Source organism: Ctenopharyngodon idella, chromosome 24, assembly GCF_019924925.1.
Source record: "Ctenopharyngodon idella isolate HZGC_01 chromosome 24, HZGC01, whole genome shotgun sequence".
Classification (NCBI taxonomy): domain Eukaryota; kingdom Metazoa; phylum Chordata; class Actinopteri; order Cypriniformes; family Xenocyprididae; genus Ctenopharyngodon; species Ctenopharyngodon idella.
Genome location: NC_067243.1, coordinates 18,873,152 through 18,899,018, shown reverse-complemented (window position 1 = coordinate 18,899,018; position 25,867 = coordinate 18,873,152). Strand labels below are relative to the sequence as shown.

Sequence of the window (25,867 nt, the reverse complement as noted above, 5' to 3'; positions counted from 1 at the left end):
ACTTCACTTTTAAATACCGCTCCTTTTGTTAATCACAAAAGGGCTTTTTGATTTTTAATGTGCATGCATTTGGAGTAATTGAAAATAAGATTTAAAACACAAAACACCCAAAAGGCTCAAACATTCAGGCTAATGTTTTGTAATAGTATTATATTGATATGTGCACAATCCCTGTACTAAGCAATTCGAAACATTTAGGTAAGTGAATTGCTTTTTTTGTGTGTATGTGTGTTAGGATTGGGCCAGGGTGTACCGGTGGTGTGTCTGATTGTGGAAGGGGGTCCCAATGTCATCTCCATTGTCCTGGAAAGCCTGCGTGAGGAACCACCTGTGCCTGTAGTGGTTTGTGATGGCAGTGGTCGAGCCTCTGATATCATTTCCTTTGCCCACAAATACTCGGAGATTGAAGGGTGAGTATTAACTTTTATTAATTATTTACTTGATGCACAGATGTAATCAAGATCAGACCCCTTTTGCTTCACCCTGAAAGGGTCCCGATTGCCCTGTAGGGGTTTATGTTCCAATAATGACCAGCATCATTAATAGGAACACTGAGAATCAGTTGCCCAATCTGTTCATTGTCAAAACTGTATTTTCAGACTGGTAAATGAGGATGCAAAAGAGCAACTGCTGGTAACCATCCAGAAAACCTTTAACTACAACAAAATGCAGTCAGGGCAGATTCTGCTCATGGTCATTGAATGCATGAAGAAGAGGGAATTGGTAAGTATCTACATTGACGTACGATCATGTTACAAATGTCCATTAAGACAAACCCACTTTCATTTTCTTTCTTGATGGAAAAAAAAAAAAAAACTGTTTACACCAGTCTAAGATGGTCTTAGTTGGTCTGTAAGTCTGGTCAGATTTTCTGGTTTTTGAACGCTTTTCAGCTTGGCTAAGAGGGATGACCAGTTTGGCCAGGCTAAGAGACCAGCTAGATCAGACTAAATATTGACTGAAAATTTTTTGAATATTTTGTGCAAACTTTCATCAATAAACAATCCCATTCATTATTCATCTTGTCATGCGTCTTTATTCATGTGTCTATCTCATGCATTCATCTACATCTGCTCCTTAGTTGTATTAATCAGGTACATAACATCATATCACATCACATCCTTACATTTACATGTATAGCATTTATCAGATGGTCTTATCAGGAGCAACTAGTGATTTTGCTTCACGTATGAGACCGTTGTGATCAACAGATGGGAAGCATGCAATTTAGCATTATCTGCTAGAAAAGAAGTGCGTTCTGACCACATTAGTAAAAACAGACTACAATCACCAGATACCTATAGACTACATTTACCTACAGGGTGACCCAGTGCACTCTGGGAGCTCGGCTAATGGTAATATTTGTGCTGCTGCAGCTTTAACTGAGGGTAAGTGATGTGTTAAGTATTTAGTAATACTGCCTCAGGACAGGAGATAATCTGTAGCTCTATACATCTGGACTAGGATCAGTGTAGTGCCACCTGTTCTTGCTTACCAGCTACGCTTATTCACCCTGTTCCTGAATATGAGCAGATGGGGGGAGGGAGGGTGGATCCATTTCTCTCTAATCCACACTGTACATCTCCTCCACTTATTACAGTGATATCACATCATGTTGTCTGGCATTAGATAGGCTAATGGCCTTCCACAACAGTGGTTTACATAAAATGAGATGCTAATGTATGTTAAGAGCTCAAATGTCCACATACATACATAAATACATATTACATATGCATATAAATACATTTATATGGATATTAGGGACATAAATGTACATTCAACTTTCAAGCACACCATTAAAAGTGACTACTTATAGCTTAGCTAATGCTAGTATGAAAACAAGCATGCTAATGTTTCTCTAAGCCATTTGTGTAAAAATGGGTTGATTAAACAGAGATGTTTATCATGAAATTAACTTTTCATTCTCAAAATGTTAAGTGTTTAAGTTAAGGCATCGCAACCCCATCCCCCCACTCCCATTGTAGCCATGAGATAATAATCTTACTGCCCAGACTCCACCATAAGTCTCTCATTAGCAATGCATGCTAACACTCAGGAATGTCTTGGAATAGGGCCACTCATCCATGCCAATGTGATTACATTTAACATTACAGTACATGTGACTGCAGCTCAGAGGTAATTGCATTCGATACCAGACGTCTTAAACAAGGAAAGCAGTATTACTTAATTTGAGAGGGAAATTAGGGTGTGAATAATAGAGTTGCATTTGCTAGTTTCCTGCTAATGCTAATAAAATTAAGCCAAACATTCATCCATGAAAACAGCTTTTCCATTCATTTACACCACAGTATTTCTGAATGAGCTCACATCCTTGCCCAAAATAAATGTATTTATTTTATTTATTTTATATAAAAGTGTCAAGTGTCAGTTTTGCTCCCCCATTTAACTTGTTATGCGTAGATAACAGTCTTTCGAATGGGCGCTGAGGGACAAGATGACATTGAAATGGCTATCCTCACTGCATTATTGAAAGGTATTGTGAGTATGCAGACGTTTTAAAATTTCACCACAGATTTGATAATGTTTAAAAATGAACTCAAATGTGTTCGCTGTAATTCAGGAACAAACGCATCAGCTCCAGATCAGCTGAGCTTGGCTCTGGCTTGGAATAGAGTTGACATAGCACGCAACCAAATCTTTGTGTATGGACACAACCTACCAGTGAGTGAAATATGTGCCTTTCCAAAATATGCCAATGAATATATTTATCAATATTTATTTCCCAGAGACTTTTCTTAAGTTGTAAAATGTGTTTTCATAGCCTGCGAGTGCTCTTGCTAGCATTTCCACCAGTGCAGCACCATCTCAAGAAAAGCATAAAGGAGCAACTCAACGTAACAAAGGAAAGGTCAGAGGAAAAAAGGGCAAAGGCAAAGCCAAACCAGAGCCACCAGTGGAAACTGACCCCAGAAAGTTAGAACTACTCAACTGGGTAAGACAGTGTGGACCTTCTGCACCATCATTTTGTATATATAATAAAATATAATATAATATAACATAATGTATGAAGTCTTGCTGGTTTTCCATGTTTGTTTAATGTTTAATGAACATTAAGTACACAAAACTTACTTTGTCAGACTGATTCAATACAGTAACACCTTTTAGCATAAACACCATTTATGCTGTCTGTTTTTGATTCACTAAATAGAAGTGGCTCATTAGTTCATTAATTGAATACACCATTCATGCAGCTTGCTTAACAAACAGAAAGACATTTTTTCTTGCTATTATATTGTCGTACACTATCTGTAGTAAACACTGGTCCATGTTAAGTGAGATATTTGGAAAAGGGTTTATAGTCCACCATTTCCAAAATTCACAACTAGATAAGTTTACTTTAAGTTTACTGATTCAGTATGCTTAGCTTTTCAGTAGCTCCTCATGCTCTAGCTTTTCCCAACTGCAAATTCTTGCTCACTGTTGCCCTCTTCAGGTGAATTCCCTCGAGCAGGCCATGATGGACGCTTTGGTTTTGGACAGAGTGGATTTTGTCAAGCTCCTGATAGAAAATGGTGTAAACATTCACCATTTTCTAACCATCCCTCGATTAGAGGAGTTATACAACACTGTAAGCACCGTAACCATTATCATTTTGGAGCTTATCACAAGGAAAGCACAATAGAGGATGAGAGCAATTCATTAATCCAATGGAAAAAAAAATACAGGCCCTTCTGTCATATTTTTTAATATTGCTCATAATATTATTACTCAATCATACGCAATCTCTTGGCTTGTGTTTGTGTGTATTTTGTTTTTATCAGAAACTGGGTCCTGCCAACACTCTACATATTGTAGTAAGAGATGTTAAAAAGGTAAAGCTATCTGACTTTACTTTTGTACTCTGGTTAATTCAGTTCCACTGCTTATGTTTTCTGAAGAATATGTTGTGCATCATGTATTTCGTAAAACTTAACATGACGAACGTCTCAAGAGAAATAACATTTGTTCTTTTGATTTCAAAGGGGAATCTCCCTCCGGATTACCAAATCACATTGATTGACATTGGACTGGTGGTGGAGTACCTGATGGGCGGAGCCTATCGCTGTAACTACACAAGGAAAAACTTCAGAGCTCTTTACAACAATCTTTATGGACTGAAGAGGGTGAGACATAGAGATTAATCAATTGGTAAATGTTTTAAGCATGTACAAATAGTCTAAATAATTTAATATCCCTTTATTTGTAGCCTAAAGCCTTGAAGCTGCTTGGAATGGAGGTACACTTCAAATATTTTACCTTCTTTTAATGATATTCTTTGACAGATCACACAATATCTCTATTAATACAAATATCCTGCTCACCTCATTAGGATGATGAACCCAGGACAAAAGGCAAGAAGAAGCAAAAGAAGAAGAAAGAAGAGGAAGAGGACATTGACGTGGATGACCCAGAGGTCTGTCGCTTCCACTACCCGTTTCATGAGCTGATGGTCTGGGCAGTGCTGATGAAACGGCAGAAGATGGCTCTGTTTCTGTGGCAGAGGGGCGAGGAGGCTATGGCTAAAGCTCTGGTGGCCTGTAAGCTCCTCAAAGCTATGGCTCACGAGTCGTCTCAGAGTGAGATGGTGGACGACATATCGCAAGACCTCGATAACAACTCCAAGTGAGTTAGGTCCCTTTCAAGTAAGGTTCACTACTATGTTTACAATAGGCATGCAAGTACAATTGCTAAATGCTATGCTAAGTTAAATGCTAAGTGTTCTTTTTCCTACATTGTTTTACAGTGTTAAAGTCAATCGAAACAATTGTATTTCTTACTTAAATACTGCAAAAAAATTCATTTCTACACTGTAAAATTACTCCTCTGGCAATTTCAGGGAGTTTGGAACCTTGGCCTATGAGTTGCTGGATCAGTCCTACAAACATGATGAACAGCTAGCCATGAAACTGTTGACTTACGAGTTAAAGAACTGGAGTAACTCCACCTGTCTGAAGCTGGCAGTGGCTGCCAAGCACAGAGACTTCATAGCCCACACCTGCAGTCAGATGCTCCTCACTGACATGTGGATGGGCAGCTTAAGGATGGGTAAAAACCCAGGACTGAAGGTGAGGCATTTTGTTTGTGACATTTTAAGATGTGTTATGTGTTATGAAATGAGTTCTTCATTCTTCATAATATAATATAATATAATATAATATAATTATTACACGGCTCTGTGGAATACTTGATTCTGATTGGTCAATCGCGCCATCCAGCAGTATGTTATTCCCCGATAACAACCGCTAAAAACAGATAACACAGGCTCATCTGGGAAACTGAAGTCTGCAGTGCTATACGCTTGCTAGGAACGTTTTTTCCTCGTGGAAGTTTTGCGTTTGGTGAGCTAATAAAATATTAAAACTCAGTCAAATGAATATGTTGTGTACAGTTATTTATGTCATCCGGTATCGCGGACTCACTCTCTCTTGTTTCATACAAACACAGCTGCTGGCATTTTGCGACTATTTTGTTTACTGTAATGGATTATTAGATAACAAACAGGTACGATTTTAAATCAGTTTAATCTCAGATCAATATCTCTTATCCCCATAATTATTTATGTGGCGAAATGTCGTGTAATATGTGGTATGACTGTACCGTATCTCTTAAATGTCCGTCTAGTTTGAACTTGCCGCTTGCTAGCAACTGCTCTCTCCGAGGATGCTTTGCGTTTAAAGAGCTAATAAAATATTTCGACTCAGATCAATATTTCATGTCAAATTATTTACTGATGCAAGACCCCTCCACTTCGCATCGGGGTCCTGACCCGGTCGGGGTTTATTCTGCGATAACAACCGGCTGGATGTACGTTATCCATTACATATAATATAATATACATTTATAATTGGTAGTAAGTTATTTCTTGATTGTGATATGCCTTTTGCTTCTGTCTCTGAAAACTCTTCCAGGTGATACTCAACCTCGTTTTCCCACCTTTTATCCTGCTGTTGGATTTCCGTCTGGGTGATGACATGTCTCATCAAGTAACTGCAGATAATGAAGACAGGAAGACCAAGGATGATGATAAGTCTGGCCGGGTAAACTGCACCATTCCTTCTATTCAAACAAACCCCTCCCTCTATTAGATCAGTGTAGTCTACATTACTGAAAGCTCTTGACCTGACATAATATGAGCTTAAACCTTAAGTAAACACGCAGGTCTTGCGTGACACATCCACACATGATGTAGATAGAAAGCGTAATAAAAGAAGTTATAGAAAGTGTGCAGATACTTTTACAGTCTATCAGAAACTAAGTAATTATAGTTAGTCTTGTGGAGGAACGGCTTCTTAATCTTATGTTTGGTCTGGTTAAAACAAATCCAGGATGATTTTTAGTGCTTTAGATTTTAATGAAGCTGCTGTTTCTATGAATTCTACATGTTTTAAAAATACCTCATGTATATCTAGGATGCCAATGCAGATGCAGCCTCTAAGAAAGGAGACGAGGAGGAAGGCAATAAGAAAATGAGGCAGATTCCAATCGGGACAAAAATCTATGAGTTCTACAATGCCCCTTTCACCAAATTTTGGTTCAATACTGTGAGTAGAATATTCATCCATCCATTTTCCAAATTGCTTGTCCTATGTAGGGTTGTAAGGATGCCTATCCCAGCATCTTGGGCCGTAGGCAGGGAAACACCCTGAATGGATTGAGTAGTATATATTTTATAATATATGATTTTATTTTGTAAAATAATGGTTATATTTAATGCAAAAAAAACATTTTGTGTATTTTTGATATATTATTATTGATTTTTTTTTTTTTTCCTGAAATGCAAAATTGGCTTGCATTGGGCAGATTGCCTACCTTGGCTATCTCATGCTGTACAATTACATAGTACTGGTGAAGATGGAGCGTTGGCCATGTTTACAAGAGTGGATCGTCATTTCATACATCATCACTTTGGGGCTAGAGAAAGTCAGACAGGTAAAGACAGCCACAGCTCTAGAAATCGATGCTAAATCAACTCAAATCCAATAGTAAAGAATCAGTTTGTAGCCAATTTCTGGTACTCTCTCTTCCAGATCTTGATGTCTGAACCAGGCAAGCTCAAGCAAAAGATAAACGTGTGGTTGGAGGAGTACTGGAACATCACAGATCTGGTGGCCATCTCCACTTTCTTGCTCGGGCTACTACTTAGGCTTCAAAGTGAACCCTACATGGGCTACGGTCGTGTGATCTACTGCGTGGGCATTATCTTTTGGTATATTCGCGTACTGGACATATTTGGAGTCAACAAGTACCTAGGACCCTATGTCATGATGATAGGGAAAATGGTAATGCAATTTATTGTACTAAAGTTATTGTAATTTTAGACCTTGTACACTTGATTCTCAACTATATGGACTTTTTAACTTAAATGAGTGGCTGCCTGTCTTGCAGATGATTGACATGCTGTATTTTGTGGTGATCATGTTGGTGGTCCTGATGAGTTTCGGTGTGGCACGACAGGCCATCCTCCACCCAGACGAGGAGCCCACGTGGCGCTTGGCTCGCAACATCTTCTACATGCCTTATTGGATGATTTATGGAGAGGTGTTTGCAGATTCGATAGACCGTAAGACTAGAATTTATAGTAAGATTTTGTTTCCTGCCTCCAGGGTAGATAGATGGCCTTTAACAGTCTGATCCACCATTCTAACACCTCATTAATATCTCCATTACATCTGTGATCCTGTTGTTTGTTGCGGTTTCCCCTATAACTTCATGCTTTGCGGCTTTTTTGTTGAGTTAGAAATGTTTAGAGTATTCAGTCTTGTAAAAAGAAAAATTAGTTTCAGTATTTCAGTCTGTACTCTGCCATACACATTGCAGCAGTTTCTAGTTGATTATCCTGCCTGTCTCTTAATTGATATTGGGTTTGATTAATTCTTGTTGCACACTTTGTTGTTTCTGGTTTCCAATTGCACTAACTGACTTGTTCATCTCTATTTTGCCCTTCTGGAATGTGGTGAAGTTTACGCAATGGAAATAAATCGTAAGCACAATGATGAACATTTGACACAATGATAAACACTGTTTTCATGAAAAATAACCCTACTAATGGTATAATGGCATTGAAATTGTTGTGAATGCAGAACAAATTCATCGTCGGTACTATAATTTAACAAGAAAGCTTTTTCTAAACAGCCCCCTGTGGAGACAATTTATATGATGAGGATGGGAAAAAACTTCCACCCTGCATCCCTGGAGCGTGGCTGACTCCAGCCATCATGGCCTGTTATTTGTTAGTGGCCAACATCCTGCTTGTGAACTTGCTCATTGCTGTCTTCAAGTAAGAATGCTACCATTATAATGTTTTGATGACTTGTTTGCATGTAAAAACAAACAGCGTAGGATCGGTTGCAACATAATAAGTTGTGGCTATTGGTCTTTACCAAAATGTCTTCATTGGTGTATCTCTAGTAACAATTCAATGGTGTTGATTTGCTAGTTGTTATGTGTTTCCTCCCAATAAAGCAACACGTTCTTTGAGGTTAAGTCCATCTCCAACCAGGTGTGGAAGTTCCAGAGATATCAGCTCATCATGACCTTCCATGACAGGCCTGTGCTACCTCCACCACTCATTATCTTTAGCCACCTCTACATCATATTCCGCAAACTCTGCTGCCGCTGTAACAAGAAAAAGGAGGGAGAACTGGATGAGAAGGATAAAGGATTAAGTGAGTTTCGTAAAATAACTAGACCAAATTATAAAAGATCAAGATGCATGTGGTCAAGCAAGTAATAAATTCAAACTGAACATGAGATAAATATTTGTTTGTATTCTCTGCTTTCCTCATAAAGAGCTTATTCTCACCCCGGAGGAGCTGAAGATGCTGTATGAATTTGAGGAGCAATGTGTGGAGGAATATTTCAGGGAGAGAGAAGACGAGCAACTGTCTTCAAATGATGAGCGTATCAGGGTTACAAATGAAAGGTAATTTAAATGCCTAGTTCTGTCATGAAACTCTAGATGGCGCAGACTGATGGGTCTTTAATGCAAGCTGATGATATTTACCATGTTAACTACTTGGCATAAGCTGATTGGTTCATGTTGCATCTGCAGCCAATAAGCTTGCTGCTCAACATTTAAATGGCTGGTTAACATTCACTTTAGAAGTTGAAGTGCGCTTTCAGAGTTCGTCTAAAACCCTCCACCTTCCCCAGCTCCACCTGTATTGATCTGCTATGGGTAATTGAGATATGCAATTTGTGCAGCAGCAGTATGTCTTACATACTCACAGCAGAGTATCGGCGTATGTATTGGCAGTAGCAAGTTCCTGTACTTGCTCTGCAGCAGCAGCAATAATCAACAGCAGCGTAGCAGATCTATTCTACCAAGACAAAATACATTAACATTGTCATATCCATTACCATGCTAAAATCTTACAAGTGTTGTCATGATAAAAATACACTAATATGGGTAAATCTCTTAAATCCCAGTTTGCAAACTTTGTATTTATGTAATTATCTCATTTACATTCTCTTCTTTTTCCTGCTCAGGGTAGAGAACATGTCCATGCGCCTTGAGGAGGTGAATGAGAGGGAGAACACAATGAAGGCCTCCCTTCAGACAGTGGACCTTCGTTTGGCCCAGCTAGAAGACATTAATGGCCGAATGGTGATTGCCTTGGAAAGACTGGTGGGAATCGACCACTCTGAATTGACCCGCACACGCTCATCGGCCTCCTCTATTTGTGACCCATCTTCTCTCCAGCGTCACAGTAGCATCAACAGTGCTGATGGGTACAGCCTCTACCGCTATTACCTGGGCGTTGATGAGCGTCCACCCGAGGAAAAAGAGGCAGATCTGAGTAAAACAATAAGCACTACAAACATCAACCCAAAGGAATATGGCCAGAATCTAGAGGTAGATGTTCCAGGGGTGAAAAGACGCCTTGGCTCATGTGTGGACATCCGAATCTTCCCTTGTGAGAATGGTGTTGAGGCTGATGGGACAAAGCCAGAATCACCAAAATCTTCAGTTCCTGACAACCAGACTTCTTCGGATAGTGCCACACAGAAAGAAGCCTTGATGACTGAGAGAGTGAAACTTCAGGCGACTACCTCCTACCCTCTAGAAAAGGTGAAAGCTTTCAAATATTATCCCACAGAAATACAAAGCACATCCCCGTCCAGTGTACGAAGGTATAGGAGCACAATCTCATTTGATCAAACAAGTGGAAAGGAAGCAAATCAAGAAGGGGAAGGAATGGATGGGTCTCCAGCTACAAGACGTTGGAGTGCTAGTTATGAGTATAAGGTACATCCTAGTCTTTTTGGTCAGATGCCAAAGGTATCAATGGTAAGACCATTGGTAGACCAGATTGACAAGTTTAGCAACAGTTTCAAGGTAGAGCAACATTCTGACCAGCCTGAGCAACAGAGGCTGAGAGTTTCTACTAGACACAGTAAAGAGGAGATGGGAATGCAAGATGGAGAGAAGACACTGGACAGTTCAGATGGACCAATGACTCATGAAAGTGTTCAGCTGACAATAGACAATGGGATGACAAAGGGTGGAGAGCTACACTCAGCAGGGGCGATTGGTAAAGAGGCATCGCTAGATGTAGATCTGGTAAACCGAGAAGAAAGGGGTGACATAGTAGACCAGCATCTGGAAGATACTCAGCAGGAGATGGGAAAGGATCCAGATGATTCTGAAGGAAGTCTGGGAAAGGAAAAAAGTTCAGAGAAGCAAGATGGAGAGCAAACAGAGGAGATAACTACAGGTGCAGGTTACTGTGATTCTGAAGTCCAAGCTGATGGTAGCCACCTGCTTCTGCCAGAGGACACAATGTTCCTCCCTGGAAGATCAAAGAGCTGGTCCACAAAACCTTGCAAGTCCTTAGAAAACAGTTTGAAAAGAGCCCATGGATCGAGCAGTGAAAGAGACCTTGCTGGAGCCTATGGAGACTCTTCTGATGATCCAGAGAAATCAGCACAGAAGACAACAGATGATGTACCTTCAGACGAGCCGTAGCCATACATAAAGGGGACACTCTAGAACAAGCCTGGGCAAACTCGGTCCTGGAGGGCCACTGCCCTACAGAGACTGAATCCCAAATGGCACCCTAAATCCTCACGGTCTTCCTCTGAGTCCGCACTTTTGTGACGTAATGCCGCTTTGACTGCCGGGTAAAGTCCTCTACGTAGCTCGCAGACTTGTGGGCTCAGCTGAAGTGCGCATCAAAGGCAGCAAAGGGGGCGCTCGCGAGCACCCTTCTGAAACCTAAAATGATGAATGGGACACCCTGTGGTCGCGTGGACTTAACGGGCATGCGGCAGCCATTGTAAGTCCACAAGACTGAAAGTGCATAGAAGTGTGCCATTTGGGATTCAGCCAGAGTTTAGCTCCAGCCCTAATCAAACACACCTGAACCCAGCTAATCAATTCCTTCAGGATTACTAGAATGCTACAGGCAGGTGAGTTTTATCAGGGTTGGAGCTAAACTCTGCAGGGCAGTACTGAGTTTGTCCATCCCTGCTCTAGAAGCAGTCCAATAGGAAGATACATTACTCAAATAAGAATAATACACACATTATATTCCTTATGCACCTGTAACACTAGATATTTACATTAGCAGTATGTGCTCAGGTGTCATGATCAAGTTAACTGAGTAGCAGATCTTTGAAACCATATCATCAACTGTTCATTAACTGTGTGCTTGCAATTTCCATCTTTATATATATATATATATATATATATATATATTTAGGGTATAAAATACATTATGTGACAGTATGTAACCTTGCTCACTGCTCTGGTCTTCATCATGCCATTTATGTGTTATGGTTTAGATGTTTTTGGATTGGTAAACAGTATACAGTATGAGTATCAGTATTATACAGTATAATGACAATTTATGGGCTAAAAAGTAAGGCTATGCAAACTGAACAAGTCAAAAGACAAAATGAGTCTACCTCAATGCAAAATGTTTGAAGTTAGTTGTATGAGAGGCGCATTCTGTTTATTGTTGTGATAAAACTGTCTAATAGCACCATCTACTGTTCTGGATGATGAATTGTTGACAAAAAGAAGATTAAACTACAGTCAAACCAAAATTTATCCAGACACCTTGAACATTTCATTCATTAATACAGTTTATTCACTATAGTTTAAAAAATTGTAATAAAATGTGACAAGATCTCAGCGTTAAATTGTGTCAGAAAAAATAAATCTTAATTATGTCCGATAACACTTAAGCAAAACATGGTCAGGTCAAAGTGTCTGAATAATTTTTGGTTCCATATTTTTTTAATCAATTTTACTGGTAGTCCACTATATGAAGAATTTTTGGGTATAATATGTCAGTTTACTTTATTTTGCTATCCTCACTTACATAAATTAATTATAGTGTCCTGCACCCACTAGTAAAAATATATAAAAAATGTCTGAATAATTTTTGGTTTGAATGTATGTGAAAAAATAAGCTGAGAAGTATGAAGATATGTTTATACAGTATTTACTTTGGTTATATGTAGTATAAAAATCTACAATTAATAAAACCACACTTCAAATTCTTGTTCACATTTTCTTTGTTAAGGTTTTAACATGTTTAAATGAGCATATTAGCTTTTCAGGTAACAGATTGCGTTATATGTCTCTTTAAAAAAAAAAAAGAAAAGTCGATCATACAGTCACAAATATGAAAGAAAATACATGCATAACAATGGTCCCATCTGAATATCAGTGGTCATGATATATGCTACATTTGTTGAAGTAAAATGATGATCATCAAAACATTCTTCGGCAGTATTTGTCCAAATCAGATTAATAAACACAGATCCAAGGCATTAAGGTCCTAATATCAGCACAAATAGTCGGAAGAGAGAATTCCCAAATGGGGACATTTTATTGCTGTAATCTGTACTACTTCTTCTGACACAGCCTTTAGTGCAGTTTCAATAGGAGACCAAAATGTCTCACATATTTGAAAACAAAAGTGCTGATTTGACCAGTTGAATTCATCCTGGATCCTTTGACTAAAACAACTTATACAGTACAAGCATGAAAAGCACATAATACCACTTTTTGGCAACTGTATGTTTCTTTTAAGAGCCTATGGTGAAAAATAAAAATGTAAACAGTAAATAAAAGTTGCTTGTACAATATTAATATATATATCATTATGCACTGAACATTTTCAATCAAAAAATGAAAAAGAGCTAAAAAGGTGAGATATATCAAATTGAAATACAAAAAAGCTCAGTTTCCATTAATGGATTTACATAAACATGCATCAGTGACTTTCTTTTTTTATCATGTTACAAAACATAATACTGTAGCATTGACAAAAGGACCCTAGTTTCTAAACTTGCTTTCACATGGCAAAGGCGTCTGTCTTTTTTAAATAAAACATTAACTATTTAATTAGCATTTAAAATTAATGATCATCTTCATATTAAAAAAAAAAAAAAAGTCACATAATTTTCACAAATCAGTGCTGGACTGAATTTGAATATAAGCCCTATACTTATAACCCTAAAGCTAAGGATCTACAACACAGGCACAATTTCTCTTATTCCCTTAATACTGATGGTTCTCGGATTTGACTGGCTGTGTCAAACACACATTCACTATGGGTGACTGTGATTTTGCCAAGTAAGACGTGTTCCCTTTGATACCTGACCTGAAGATGTTCCTTTACCCATCATGTTCTAAAGCCATCATGTTCTATCTTTGCAACCTTCCAGTGGGTGGATTGATGTCCGTCTGTGCTATACATGGACATGTGCCTGTGAGGAGAGCTCATTGAAAACACATGTAAAGTGCTTTTTTAACCCACTAGTGTTTCAAAAATGGCATTTTTACAGATCTTCTCTATTAAAATTTTTGAACCAGTGCAAGAACACAGTGTATATGATGTATACAAGACACTCAGGAACATATTACAACAAAACAGACTCGCTGACTAATTCATAAATATTGTATGTGATACATCTAAGCTTTCAGCAGCAAATGTTTCAAGCAAATGTGTCCATACATAATATTACACAAAAACACATCAAAGCAAAACCATTCATATTTGATTCATATCCATTATCTTTTGACACAATCATCACGATTATCACCACACAACAAAGGAAACATTTCCTATTATGACTCTACCATAAGTAAATCTCTCAAAACTGCATCATTCCTCTGTTCCATCTTGAATTTAAGGGCTTGGAAACACGAACCTTCATCTGTTCTTGAGCCTGATGGTCCAGCTCTTTTGCAGGGGCTCATGTGATATGTTTTACCAGCTGAGCATTTCTGGCTGCCGAAGAGACACAGCAAGTGAACGTATCCACACGCCGCAAATGAGTTACAGCAGAACACACTTAAAGATGCTGTGCTTTTTGGAGCGCTTCTCTGAAATCTTCACCGGCCCCCCACCATCTGCTTGACCACCATCATTCTAGTCAACCAAAAGACAGAAACATTTTAAATTTGCTTTGTTAAACCTATAAAAAAAGAAATTATTAAGTAATAATATTAGGATTGTAAAACGTAAAAGTTCGTAATAGTAATCCTGTGACCTTTTGTACAGTCTTAATTGCTGAACTGATATTAAAACTAAACGCAGTTATAAAATAATGGGGCTGTTTTTTCACCCACAGTAGTGATTGTTTTAAAACGTGATTCATTTTAACAATGATTCATTTTTACAATGACTTTAAATTAGGGGTGTAACGGTACACAAAAATGACAGTTTGGTACCTAACTTGGTAGTGAAGTCACGGTTCGGTACGGATTCGGTACGGATTCGGTACAGCAGGAGGGAGAAAACTAAACATAAAATTGCTTTTTTTTTCTTTTTTTTAAAAACTGTGGTTTACTGAACAAATTGTGTCTCTGTCTTTAAAATAAATTCAATTAAAATTAAAATTTTCTTAAATATAAAAAATCTATCTCTGCTAATGCTGTAAACTATATATAGGAGCACTGTCTTGCACATTACTATTATATTAAAGGTTACAATTAAAAACAGAGCCCAGTAAATAAGTTGCTATTTATTTTTAGATTTAATAATCAACACTCACATAAAAATTGTATGCAAACATGTAAATTGCATACCAGGCAGTTTTTGCATTAACTTCAAAATCTGTTTCTACTCCAATTTAATGTTAAAATATATTCATTTACACAGTGACCATCATAACTTGTTTTCATGACAGATTTATTTAAACATACATTAAACATATACAATAAATAATCAAGACAGGTTCAGTAAAATATAATGAATATATAGGCTAATATAGTGCATATATGTAGCGAAAGAGTTAATTTCTCTAGCGAATTAACAAGCTGTGGACACTAAATGGCATTTCTGAGGTAAATGCTATGTGACATATCGTTCAAAAGCCGTTTCACTGATGTCTTTCCACGGTTGAAATAATGATTGAGTGATTACATGAGATACGTTTCAGTACGTTTCAATTTCAACATACCTTCAGATGTTCATTTAAGTTTATTCTGTAACTAGTAGGCCTATTAAAGAGGAAGGGATGATCGTGTTCACTTGCGCCCCGCGCTGCCGTTTGATCTGAGGCTCCTGTACAGTGATCTGTCACGCTACATCAAAGAACGTCAAAAAACGGCATTTATTGTTTGAATTTCATAATAAAATGGATAGAATTTGAGGGATGAGACTTTGTTTCTTATCGAAAGTAACAAAACACAAAGGTTATTGCGATTATTGGTGGTTAATGCTGGTTAAAATGGGTAATGGGCTATACATGTGTACCGAACCGAAAGACGTGTTACGAATACGTGTGTACCGTTACACCCCCACTTTCTATATTTTTCTTAAAAATAACTGTAATACAATCATAAATGATATCCAGTATAATGCACTTGATTTTGTTTTGCCAGTTTTACAAAAAAAACAAACCATTTTTCTGTTGAGTCGAGCCATAATGTCTCTGGCAAGGGTGAAAAAGGCCTCTTCGACATTTACACTGGTTTTTGCACTTGTTTCCAAAAACTTGATCCCGTAATCAATTGCCAGCTGAAAAACAAAATGTAAAAAATGACAACACAGTTATAAACAAATTAAATTAAAAATATATCCAGTATCGCTCAACATACTATATATCTCATTCAAAATAATACAAAAATGTTACAAAAATGACATTTTTAAATTAAATAGAACATTTATTTATATTATTCATTGTAAATTATTAATATTATTATCTCTATTTGTGTGAAATATTGTAAAAGCTTGTAGGATGTGAGAGATCTCACTTTCTCTCCTCTCTCTTTGGACACCTGTCTCCTGTCATTCATGTCACATTTGTTTCCGAGGATCATCTTCTCTACATCAGATGATGCATGCTGAAATGAGTGATTGAAAAGTTCAGCAGTTCTTCAAGTTGCAGTCAAAAGAAAAGTAATTTTTAACAAATGTGTCATATAAATGAACACACAACACACAAAAAATATATATCTCGATTTTCACCTCCTCAATGTTGCGGATCCAGTTTTTAATGTTCTCAAATGATTTTTCGCTGGTGATGTCATATACCAACATAATGCCCTGAAAACAAAGCCAGAAGAAATATGAAACATCCATCTTTAGCAATCAACACTGACACACATTATATATATATTATATATATAATATATACACTTTGCTACCATGTAAAGTAGTGAGTGTACAGCTTGTATAACAGTGTAAATCTGCTGTCCCCTCAAAATAACTCAACACACAGCCATTAATGTCTAAACTGCTGGCCACAAAAGTGAGAACACCCCTAAGTGAAAATGTCCAAATTGGGCCCAATTAGCCATTTTCTCTCCCCGGTGTCATGTGACTCGTTAGTGTTACAAGGTCTCAGGTGTGAATGGGGAGCGGGTGTGTTAAATTTGGTGTTATCGCTCTCACTCTCTCATACTGGTCACTGGAAGTTCAACATGGCACCTCATGGCAAAGAACTCTCTGAGGATCTGAAAAAAAGAATTGTTGCTCTACATAAAGATGGCGTAGGCTATAAGAAGATTGCCAAGACCCTGAAACTGAGCTGCAGCACGGTGGCTAAGACCATACAGCGGTTTAACAGGACAGGTTCCACTCAGAACAGGCTTCGCCATGGTCGACCAAAGAAGTTGAGTGGACGTGCTCAGCATCATATCCAGAGGTTGTGTTTGGGAAATAGACGTATGAGTGCTGCCAGCATTGCTGCAGAGGTTGAAGGGGTGGGGGGTCAGCCTGTCAGTGCTCAGACCATACGCCGCACACTGCATCAAATTGGTCTGCATGGCTGTCGTCCCAGAAGGAAGCCTCTTCTAAAGATGATGCACAAGAAAGCCTGCAAACAGTTTGCTGAAGACAAGCAGACTAGGGACATGGATTACTGGAACCATGTCCTGTGGTCTGATGAGACCAAGATAAACTTATTTGGTTCGGATGGTGTCAAGTGTGTGTGGCGGCAACCAAGTGAAGAGTACAAAGACAAGTGTGTCTTGCCTACAGTCAAGCATGGTGGTGGGAGTGTCATGGTCTGGGGCTGCATGAGTGCTGCCGGCACTGGGGAGATACAGTTCATTGAGGGAACCATGAATGAGCAGAACATGATCCCCTCCCTTCGGAGACTGGGCCGCAGGGCAGTATTCCAACATGATAACAACCCCAAACACACCTCCAAGACGACCACTGCCTTGCTAAAGAATGTTACCAGACCTAAACCATATTGAGCATCTGTGGGCCATCCTCAAACGGAAGGTGGAGGAGCGCAAGGTCTCTAACATCCACCAGCTCCGTGATGTCATCATGGAGGAGTGGAAGAGGACTTCAGTGGCAACCTGTGAAGCTCTGGTGAACTCCATGCCCAAGAGGGTTAAGGCAGTGCTGGAAAATAATGGTGGCTACACAAAATATTGACACTTTGGGCCCAATTTGGACATTTTCACTTAGGGGTGTACTCACTTTTGTGGCCAGCGGTTTAGACATTAATGGCTGTGTGTTGAGTTATTTTGAGGGGACAGCAAATTTACACTGTTATACAAGCTGTACACTCACTACTTTACATTGTAGCAAAGTGTCAATTCTTTAGTGTTGTCACATGAAAAGATATAATAAAATATTTACAAAAATGTGAGGTGTGTACTCACTTCTGTGAGATATTGTACATATTGTTTTAGATGTTTAATAAGTTCTGGTGCAAAATTATATTTTATACATTATAAAAGCCTTTGTTTTGTATTTTTAAGTTCAGTGTTAAAAATAACAGTGTGGATGCTAAGCGAACCAGGACTAGATGTATCGTTTTCTTAGGGGGTTTCACATTGGGCATGTTTGCTGCGGTGCAAGTGCAATTGTTCCCAGTGCCGGGTACCCCCACAATGTTGGTCTGGTTTCACACTCAACTTGATTCTATCGAACCCTGGTGCATTTGCATTCAACTTACGTCATCACATCATGTCATTTTTTTTTTTGTACTAATTTGGTGCTATTATATGCAGCAGAGGGAGTGACACTTGGGTTTACTGTATGTACGTTGCATGGAGGCAGCTTTCTGCTGCTTGAAGAAAGACTCCTTTGAGGAGAAAGCAATTTGTGAGCCATTCATTTGCCTCTTTAATTCCACTCACTCTGCACAATGAAACTGAATACTAAATAGTTGCTGTACGCTCAATCATCACCACTGTCATCTAAGCGGATTCTTAAACACCTCTGATTGGACATTGTGTTCACACACTCAACAGATATGTCTAACGCTCCCATGTATATCTGTGTAAGCGCTTGGTGAAGAGCGTAAAAGATGTCTATTTACAACATGTTTTGAAGCGTTGATTATTGTAGCCAATCACAGACAAATCTGTTGAGCCCATGAACAAAATGGCCGATCACAAGTGTTTAAGAATCTGCTCAACAGCGCTCAAAATGCTAGGGGGAAATGTTGGTATTGTAACATTTTTTAAATTTCAGTACTGACTTGGTACTGAAGTCGGTACTTTTGACAACACTACTGTCATCCCCTACATGTGTTTTGTTGAATTATTGTCATGGTCATCATCTAAAAAGCATGCGCAGATTACTTTACTTCTTGGACAAGTGTGCACTTGAGTCCGAGCTGGTTTGACATTTATGCAAACTGCACCACAGTTCCAGTGCAACCAAACTCAGACCACCTCCTACAGGTAGTCTTGGGTTCGGTACCCCGGTGTGCTCCCCGGTCCGTATGACAGCTTTCACATTACTAATTTTTCATGCGAACCGTGCCTCGTTTCGAACTGCCAGTGTTAATGCACCCTTAGGCTACGTTCACACTGGCAGTTCAAATCCGATTATTTGTCATTATCATTGTCATTTTCTGCTCGTCTGGCACTTTGCAACAACACAACCTTGTTTCTGCAGTGACTTTCAGCATGTTAGTCTGACATTTACTTTTTATTTGGTGTAACCATGCAAAATCCGATCAGAGCAGTCAGACTGAAACAGATTTCCAGAAATGCGATTTGAATAGGATTTCAAACCACATATCAATGTAGCTCGAAATAGATTTGTAAAAATCGCATTTCATGTGATTTTTTTGCGGTTTTTACACTTGCTAAATCTGATCGGATTTCAATCGGATATGTACAAAAATCAGATTTGGACTGACAGTCTGAGCGAGGCTTTAGTCCGAACCAAGAGAACCGAACTACAAGTGTGAACACACCATTGTATATTAAAACTAGATCAAAATTAAGTGAGTTTATATTTCTGACCCCATTGGCAGAAATTTTTCTCATTTTAAGCATGAACTGGCTTAATTTTGATGAGTTTAGATTTCAGAAAACAAGACTTAATATGTCAAGTAATTTTGCTTCTCAAATAAATCTATCTTATTTAGATATTTGTATTGGAAAACAAGACAAAAGCACGAGTAAGAAAATAATTTTTTTGCAGTGTAGTAGCCAGTAGTGTCTTACCATAGCGCCTCTGTAATATGCTGTGGTGATCGTCCTAAATCTTTCCTGCCCAGCCGTGTCCCTGTAAAACAACCAGACAGTCACAAGCAAATACGCATCCTCACCTCGTTCCTTCCTTCCTTTGTCACCTCGCTGAACCTCAACACTTCACATTCATTTACTGTGAATCCCACCCCATTCTTTTCCAAATTTTAATATAAACATCCTGTAGAATGTGCAGACAGAGGGAGAGGCACGGATGTTCACGACACTATTGTCTGCACGTCTCATCCTTCATTAGTCTGCTGGACAGGGTGTGTGAGCATTATAACTGTTAACAGGAAGAATAGCCACAGTGTGATGTCATTTCCTTCTTACTTCTCAAGGACAGTCAAGGACCATTATAAATATCAGCACTTAAGGATCCCAAAAACCTTCTTATAGTGCCTAGATATTAACTAGCATATTGCTAGCTCATGAATTCGTTTCTTTAACCGATTTCTATTCTGTTTTGACGTATTTCCAGTTGAAAAAAAAAGAAGTTTGAAGGGCTTACAGTATACATTTTTAAGGCAGAAAAGTATGAAGCGTTAATGCAACCAAAAATAACAAACCATCATTAGCTACTTGCTATTTCTAATCATAGGCAAGTTAGTTAATAAAAAGAAAGTACACTTCATTGTATTGAATGTGCACTTGTAGTGTACTGCAAATCTTAAAAGTATGTTTTTAAAAGATAATATACTTGCAGATAATATGATATTAACGAAATAAGTTGCTTAACACACTTATTTACACTTTTCAAAAAGTGCACTTTGTAATAATGTTAAATTAAAAGTTACTTTAAAGTACATTTTAAATTATTTTGTTGTGATTTACAGAAGTAAACTTATTTTTTTACATATACTAAATTGCACTAAATCATTACAAATGTGTAATTACAAATATATTTCAATACATGACATAAAAGTTTCAATAGAAATTACATTAAAGTTTATTTTAGTACATTCAGCAGTATACTTTATTTCAAAAACAGGCATAATTATGAAATTACATATAAAGATGGTCTTGTGTACTTTTGAGCTGTGGGTCAAAGAAGCAGTCTTAAGTTCAACTAATTGAATTTAATATAAACTATAATACATTTAATTTCATTTCAAATAACATGCAATTAAGTGTCTGAAATCATTACAGCTAGTTCGCACTTAGGTGGAATATTCTTTTAAAGTATATTATTTCGTAAAAAGTACTCATTTTTAAAGTATGCTAAAGTGTACTTCTTTTCCCACAAGTGTATTGTCATTCTAGAGAGCATTTTATTTAAATGTTAATATTTGTGTGCAAGATGAATAAAATGGCCTTTTAGCATAATAGCCTCAAAGCTAACTGGTATAATGTTTAAAAGCAACAAAACTCTAATTAAGTGCAGAAACTGTTCTCCATATTTAAAAGTCTGTTTAGGATGTGAATATCTCTTTACACAGCTTTAAATATCTCTAAAGGCGAAGTGTAAATGATGACATAACAGGATATATAAAACACAACTTAGCGCTGCATATTAATGACAAACAAACGGCTCACCATATCTGAAGCTTGATTTTTTTGCCGTTCAGCTCGACAGTTCTGATTTTGAAATCAATTCCTGGCAACAGAGAAAAAGAGAAACATCGTCAGATCTTCAGTGACTGGCACCACATGGAATCAATGATACAATCAATGTTTCACTGCAGTAATGAGCTATTTCCAGTTCCTGGGGTTAAACTGCTCCTCTTGCCATTTTTTTGTCCTGCTGGTTAGAGGAAAATTACTTGTTGCTGGTATCGGGCTGCCTTGCTCACATAAATGTTGTGTACTGCGCAACAAACATAACATTTTAGGTTGTTCTATGTTTATCTGACATCTTAAACCTATTGATATTGTAAGAGATGGTTTCCATTCAAGAAATAAATCAAGATGGAGGATTTCTAAGATTATGTATGACCAAAAATTCTGTAGAAATTCAATAAGAGGCCTTATACTCAATATAACTAGTCAAACAAGTGGCTTTGTGGTGTGGTTTTCCTGTGAAAAAATGTCTAATGCTACAACAAAATATTAGTTCAAGATCTGGGCGGGTAACTAAGAGGTTTACACTAAAAAACGGTTCTTGTTTTATGCATAAACCTCATTAAATTTTGTTTGATTTCTCTGACATTAAGACCTTTATCTTATGTTATTTTGGCATACAAATTATACAATTATCTTGTTTTAAAGGGGTGGTTGATTATGATTTCACATTTTAACTTTAGTTAGTGTGTAATGTTGCTGTTAGAGCATAAACAACATCTGCAAAGTTACGACGCTCAAAGTTGAGATATTTTCTTTTAAAGAATTCTCTGTTTAAGGACTACAACAAACGGCTGGTAGGGACTACAACGAGCTGCTTCCCAGGTTAGTGACATCAATAACCCTAAAATTTACATAAACCCCGCTCCCGGGAACACGCAACAAAGGGGGCGAGGCCATGTTGGGCTGCTTTAGAGAAAAGAAAGAGTTGTTGTAGTAAAGTGTTGTTGCCATGCCGTCATTTTACGCTGGACTGCTTCACAAATGAGGATTAATTCAACGCTGGATTTGCACAAAAGATTAACATGATGGCACATGCTAGTCGATGAGTTGAATCAACTCCACAGCAACTACATAAATGTATCCACTAACCATTCAGAAACATCCAGTTTCATTCTAAAAGTTGTAACTTCTTCCTGAGTCTCTCCATCAGTGTCCAACTCCGGTTTGAACAATGTAAGGCTGAACACCGTTACTGACAATCATCATTTTGGCTGCGTGAGATTCTCCTGCTTTGTTGTTGTTGAGCAACCGAAGCTCGAGCTGTTAAAGCTCTGCCCTCTTCTGGAAAGCAGGCCAGGAGCAGCAGCTCATTTGCATTTAAAGGGACCCACACAAAAACGGCATGTTTTTGCTCACACCCAAATATGGGGTAAATTTGACAAGCTATAATAAATAATCTGTGGGGTATTTTGAGCTGAAACTTCACAGACACATTCTGGAGACACCAGAGACTTATATTACATCTTGTAAAAGGGGCATTATAGGTCACCTTTAAAGAATTTTAGATACATATACTGGAAAACAAGACCAAAATACTGACTAAAGGCCCATTCACCTTAAAAAACATCACTATAAAGTTAACTATAACTATAAATATTTTCGCGTCCACTCCAACACACAATAATGTTATGTTTATTATAAGCATGTGCTGCAGTTTTGTCAAATGTCGCTTTAAATGCTCAAGCTCTTTAAATCAGGATGAATTCTGATTGGCTGTCAATGTTTTTATCGTTCATCAGCTGGAAAAAAAATCCTTGTGGAAGTGATTCCAACGATATCGTTCCTCTTTGACGTTATTGTTATAGTTGTGGTGTGGAGTCTGCTATTATTTTAAATTTAGAATGATTTTACAAACTATATCTTTATCGTTATCATTATAGTTATCATCCTTGGTGTGAACGGTCCTTAAAGGGATAGTTCACCCAAAAATGAAAATTATCCCATGATTAACCCACCCTGAAGCCATTCTAGGTGTATGACTATCTTCTCCTGGCTCTTCCAGGCTTTATAATGGTAGTGAATGGGAGGTGTGATTTTGAAGCCCCCCAAAAATGTATCCATCTATCATAAAACTAATCCATACGGCTTCAGGGGGTTTAATAAAGGCCTTCTGAAGCGAAGCGATGGTTTTTTTTTTTAAAGAAAAATATCCTTTAAAACTTTATAAACTAAAGCAACTAGCTTCCGGCAGACAACCACAGCTGAAATGAGGAACATGACAAGCAATTTATCAAGCAATTAAGCAATATCACAACCTTGAGAAAAACACACAGACTGAGTCACAGGAAGCGGAGGTGGACTCAGAGAAGTGTGGGGAAGTATGCAGAGTGGCCACAACTGGGGTCATGGACGTCCTGGCACAAGAAAGCAGATGCCAGTCAAATGCTCCACTGCATTGGCGGAAGAATGCTGAGATGGGCTGTGTGAATATCACGAGAGCATGATGGGGATTCAAACAGTACAGCCCTCTGTTCACGGTCAAGTCTACTATGACCCCACACAAAGGAACCATACTTTCCCCAGCACTCCGTCCTGACGTTGTCATCAAAATATTGTTTATGTAGAGAGGTCGTGATGATTTCTAACATATAAACAAGCACAAAATTGCTGTTTTTACTCAGAGAATGAGCTGGTTTGCCAGATAAATGGGATGTAAATACAAATGAAGTCTGAAAGAAAGTCAAGGCTCAGAGACCCCATTGCAAGACAGCATCGCAAACAAAGGCATAGGGGGCGGTGACGTTTTAATCAGATGGAAAAACTGACAAAGGAAATGACTAAACTCTCTGTGCAGGCAGACGAAAGACAACTGTGCAGCTTACACACACACACACAATACAAAATATTATTTTCTTACAAAGTATTTTGTCTAAAAAATCCTTAAAGCAAGATTAATTTGCACGAGAAGTTAAACTGTAGAAGATATTAGCACTTGTTTTCATTTAAAAAACAAAAACTTTGGCTTTTTTCTTGTTTTAATCATATATGTAACAACATTTTATGAGGTTTATGCTGACAGAAAAAAAAAGTGATAGAAAATCTAGTTGAGAAAAGGTTATATAAGCACTTATTCATCCTGTACGCACATGAATAGGCCTATTATTTTATAGCATCTTATGTTTTCTGCATCATGAGGAAGCAAGTTCCTTGTTTCTCACTGTTAAAGAATAATGACTGTCATCATATGGAAAACAGCATATGGTCTTGATTTTAAACCTGAAAACTACAACAAAACATCTAACAGCAACTTACTGAGTGGCTTGAATCCATCAGCATGAACACAGAATTAGTAACTCAATAATACAGTTTATGGTTCTCTTGTGTAGACTCCTGTATGAACTTGTAAGGCCATTAGTGAGCAGGGTTTGACAGGTTAAAAGTAGATACAGCTGTGGTCAGCAAAATATGACTCTCACACCTTCACCGACAGCATTGTTTCCAGAGTATCTATATCTGTGTATCTGTATAGACGGATATGGATAGATTCTATCTATCCATCTATCTATCTATCTATCTATCTAATACTTCCCTTTAATATTAATACTAGATTTGGGTACAATTTTAAACAAATAAAAATATATAATACATTTAAATTATATAAAAATATTTTTTACAACACAGATATATATTAAAGAAAGCATTATAAGAAATAAACATTTTTAAAACATTTTAAAATATATATATTTTAATTTGTCTACATAAGCAAGCTACTCAAAGGCCTGTGCATTTCTAAATAAATCCAGATGTTTTAAACATAATCCCATAATTGACTGAAAAACCCACAGGTGCTTTTCAAACCTACTTTTATCAATGCAAATGAAACTAAAAACTTAATTATTACAGTTTTGCTGTATCTAAACACTATTGTCCTGTATATAACAGGACACAGTACAATACCTTCTACCCAGATCACCGGTGAACTGACCGATTGTGGAGATGAAGGTGGTGTTAAACGCGTCCTCGCTGAATCTGAACAGCAGACATGTCTTTCCCACTCCACTGTCTCCAATTAGCAAGAGTTTGAAAAGGTAATCGTAAGTCTTCGCCATTTACCAAGCCAGTATTTCCTTTATGAATGACAGTGCACAGTTTCCCTTGTTCATGGCATTGACACAAAAATCATACGGTCTCGAGCGAGGGCGGAGCCTCGTTGTGTGACGTCAGCGCGATGGCACCTGCGCGATTGGTCAATGTAGTTTCTAGGAGGACAGTCTCTACGGAGTACCCCTAGATACATTACAGGTCGTTATCAAGAAAGCACTGCATATGCAACAGAAAATAATCTAGTGTAGCCTGTTAAAACATTTTTAAAGTTTTAATACATATATTGATACTAAGTGTAAGAAGGATATTTGTTTTGTCTTTGGAAAGTCTTTGGACATTAAGGTTCAC

General features: G+C 37.8%; 2 protein-coding genes across 2 annotated transcripts in view; one reads left to right on the top strand and one right to left on the bottom strand.

The window, feature by feature from the left end:
* The window catches only part of LOC127507003 (transient receptor potential cation channel subfamily M member 1-like), a 49,589-nt gene extending 37,295 nt beyond the window's left edge, over nt 1-12,294 (top strand). The window contains exons 8-28 of the mRNA XM_051883834.1: nt 236-410; nt 600-723; nt 2,422-2,494; nt 2,582-2,682; nt 2,783-2,953; nt 3,455-3,589; nt 3,783-3,833; nt 3,984-4,124; nt 4,208-4,237; nt 4,331-4,623; nt 4,838-5,066; nt 5,910-6,038; nt 6,411-6,542; nt 6,802-6,930; nt 7,029-7,280; nt 7,387-7,561; nt 7,961-7,981; nt 8,134-8,278; nt 8,464-8,666; nt 8,791-8,923; nt 9,490-12,294. Coding sequence (XP_051739794.1) covers nt 236-410; nt 600-723; nt 2,422-2,494; nt 2,582-2,682; nt 2,783-2,953; nt 3,455-3,589; nt 3,783-3,833; nt 3,984-4,124; nt 4,208-4,237; nt 4,331-4,623; nt 4,838-5,066; nt 5,910-6,038; nt 6,411-6,542; nt 6,802-6,930; nt 7,029-7,280; nt 7,387-7,561; nt 7,961-7,981; nt 8,134-8,278; nt 8,464-8,666; nt 8,791-8,923; nt 9,490-10,969 — 4,322 coding nt within the window. The 3' untranslated portion in view covers nt 10,970-12,294. The remainder of the gene's footprint in view (nt 1-235; nt 411-599; nt 724-2,421; nt 2,495-2,581; nt 2,683-2,782; nt 2,954-3,454; nt 3,590-3,782; nt 3,834-3,983; nt 4,125-4,207; nt 4,238-4,330; nt 4,624-4,837; nt 5,067-5,909; nt 6,039-6,410; nt 6,543-6,801; nt 6,931-7,028; nt 7,281-7,386; nt 7,562-7,960; nt 7,982-8,133; nt 8,279-8,463; nt 8,667-8,790; nt 8,924-9,489) is intronic.
* Nucleotides 12,295-12,436: 142 nt separating this feature from the next.
* Nucleotides 12,437-25,627, bottom strand: LOC127507005 (ras-related protein Rab-8B-like). Its single transcript, XM_051883839.1, has 7 exons — nt 25,401-25,627; nt 21,449-21,509; nt 19,889-19,949; nt 16,434-16,511; nt 16,220-16,309; nt 15,867-15,983; nt 12,437-14,390 (listed from the first exon to the last, which is right to left on the bottom strand). The coding sequence occupies exons 1-7, from the start codon at nt 25,522-25,524 to the stop codon at nt 14,298-14,300; spliced, it is 624 nt and encodes a 207-aa protein (XP_051739799.1). The 5' UTR covers nt 25,525-25,627; the 3' UTR covers nt 12,437-14,297.
* Nucleotides 25,628-25,867: the final 240 nt, after the last annotated feature.

What these genes read in the sequence shown, in the direction of transcription:
- LOC127507005 (XM_051883839.1), bottom strand. Translation starts at nt 25,524, where the DNA reads ATGGCGAAGACTTACGATTACCTTTTCAAACTCTTGCTAATTGGAGAC. An exon ending in CATATTACAGAGGCGCTATG is followed by an intron (nt 16,512 to 19,888) that starts GTAAGACACTAC and finishes CTTTGTTTTCAG; the next exon opens with GGCATTATGTTGGTATATGA. An exon ending in CTCGACTCAACAGAAAAATG is followed by an intron (nt 14,391 to 15,866) that starts GTTTGTTTTTTT and finishes TTGGTTGACTAG; the next exon opens with AATGATGGTGGTCAAGCAGA.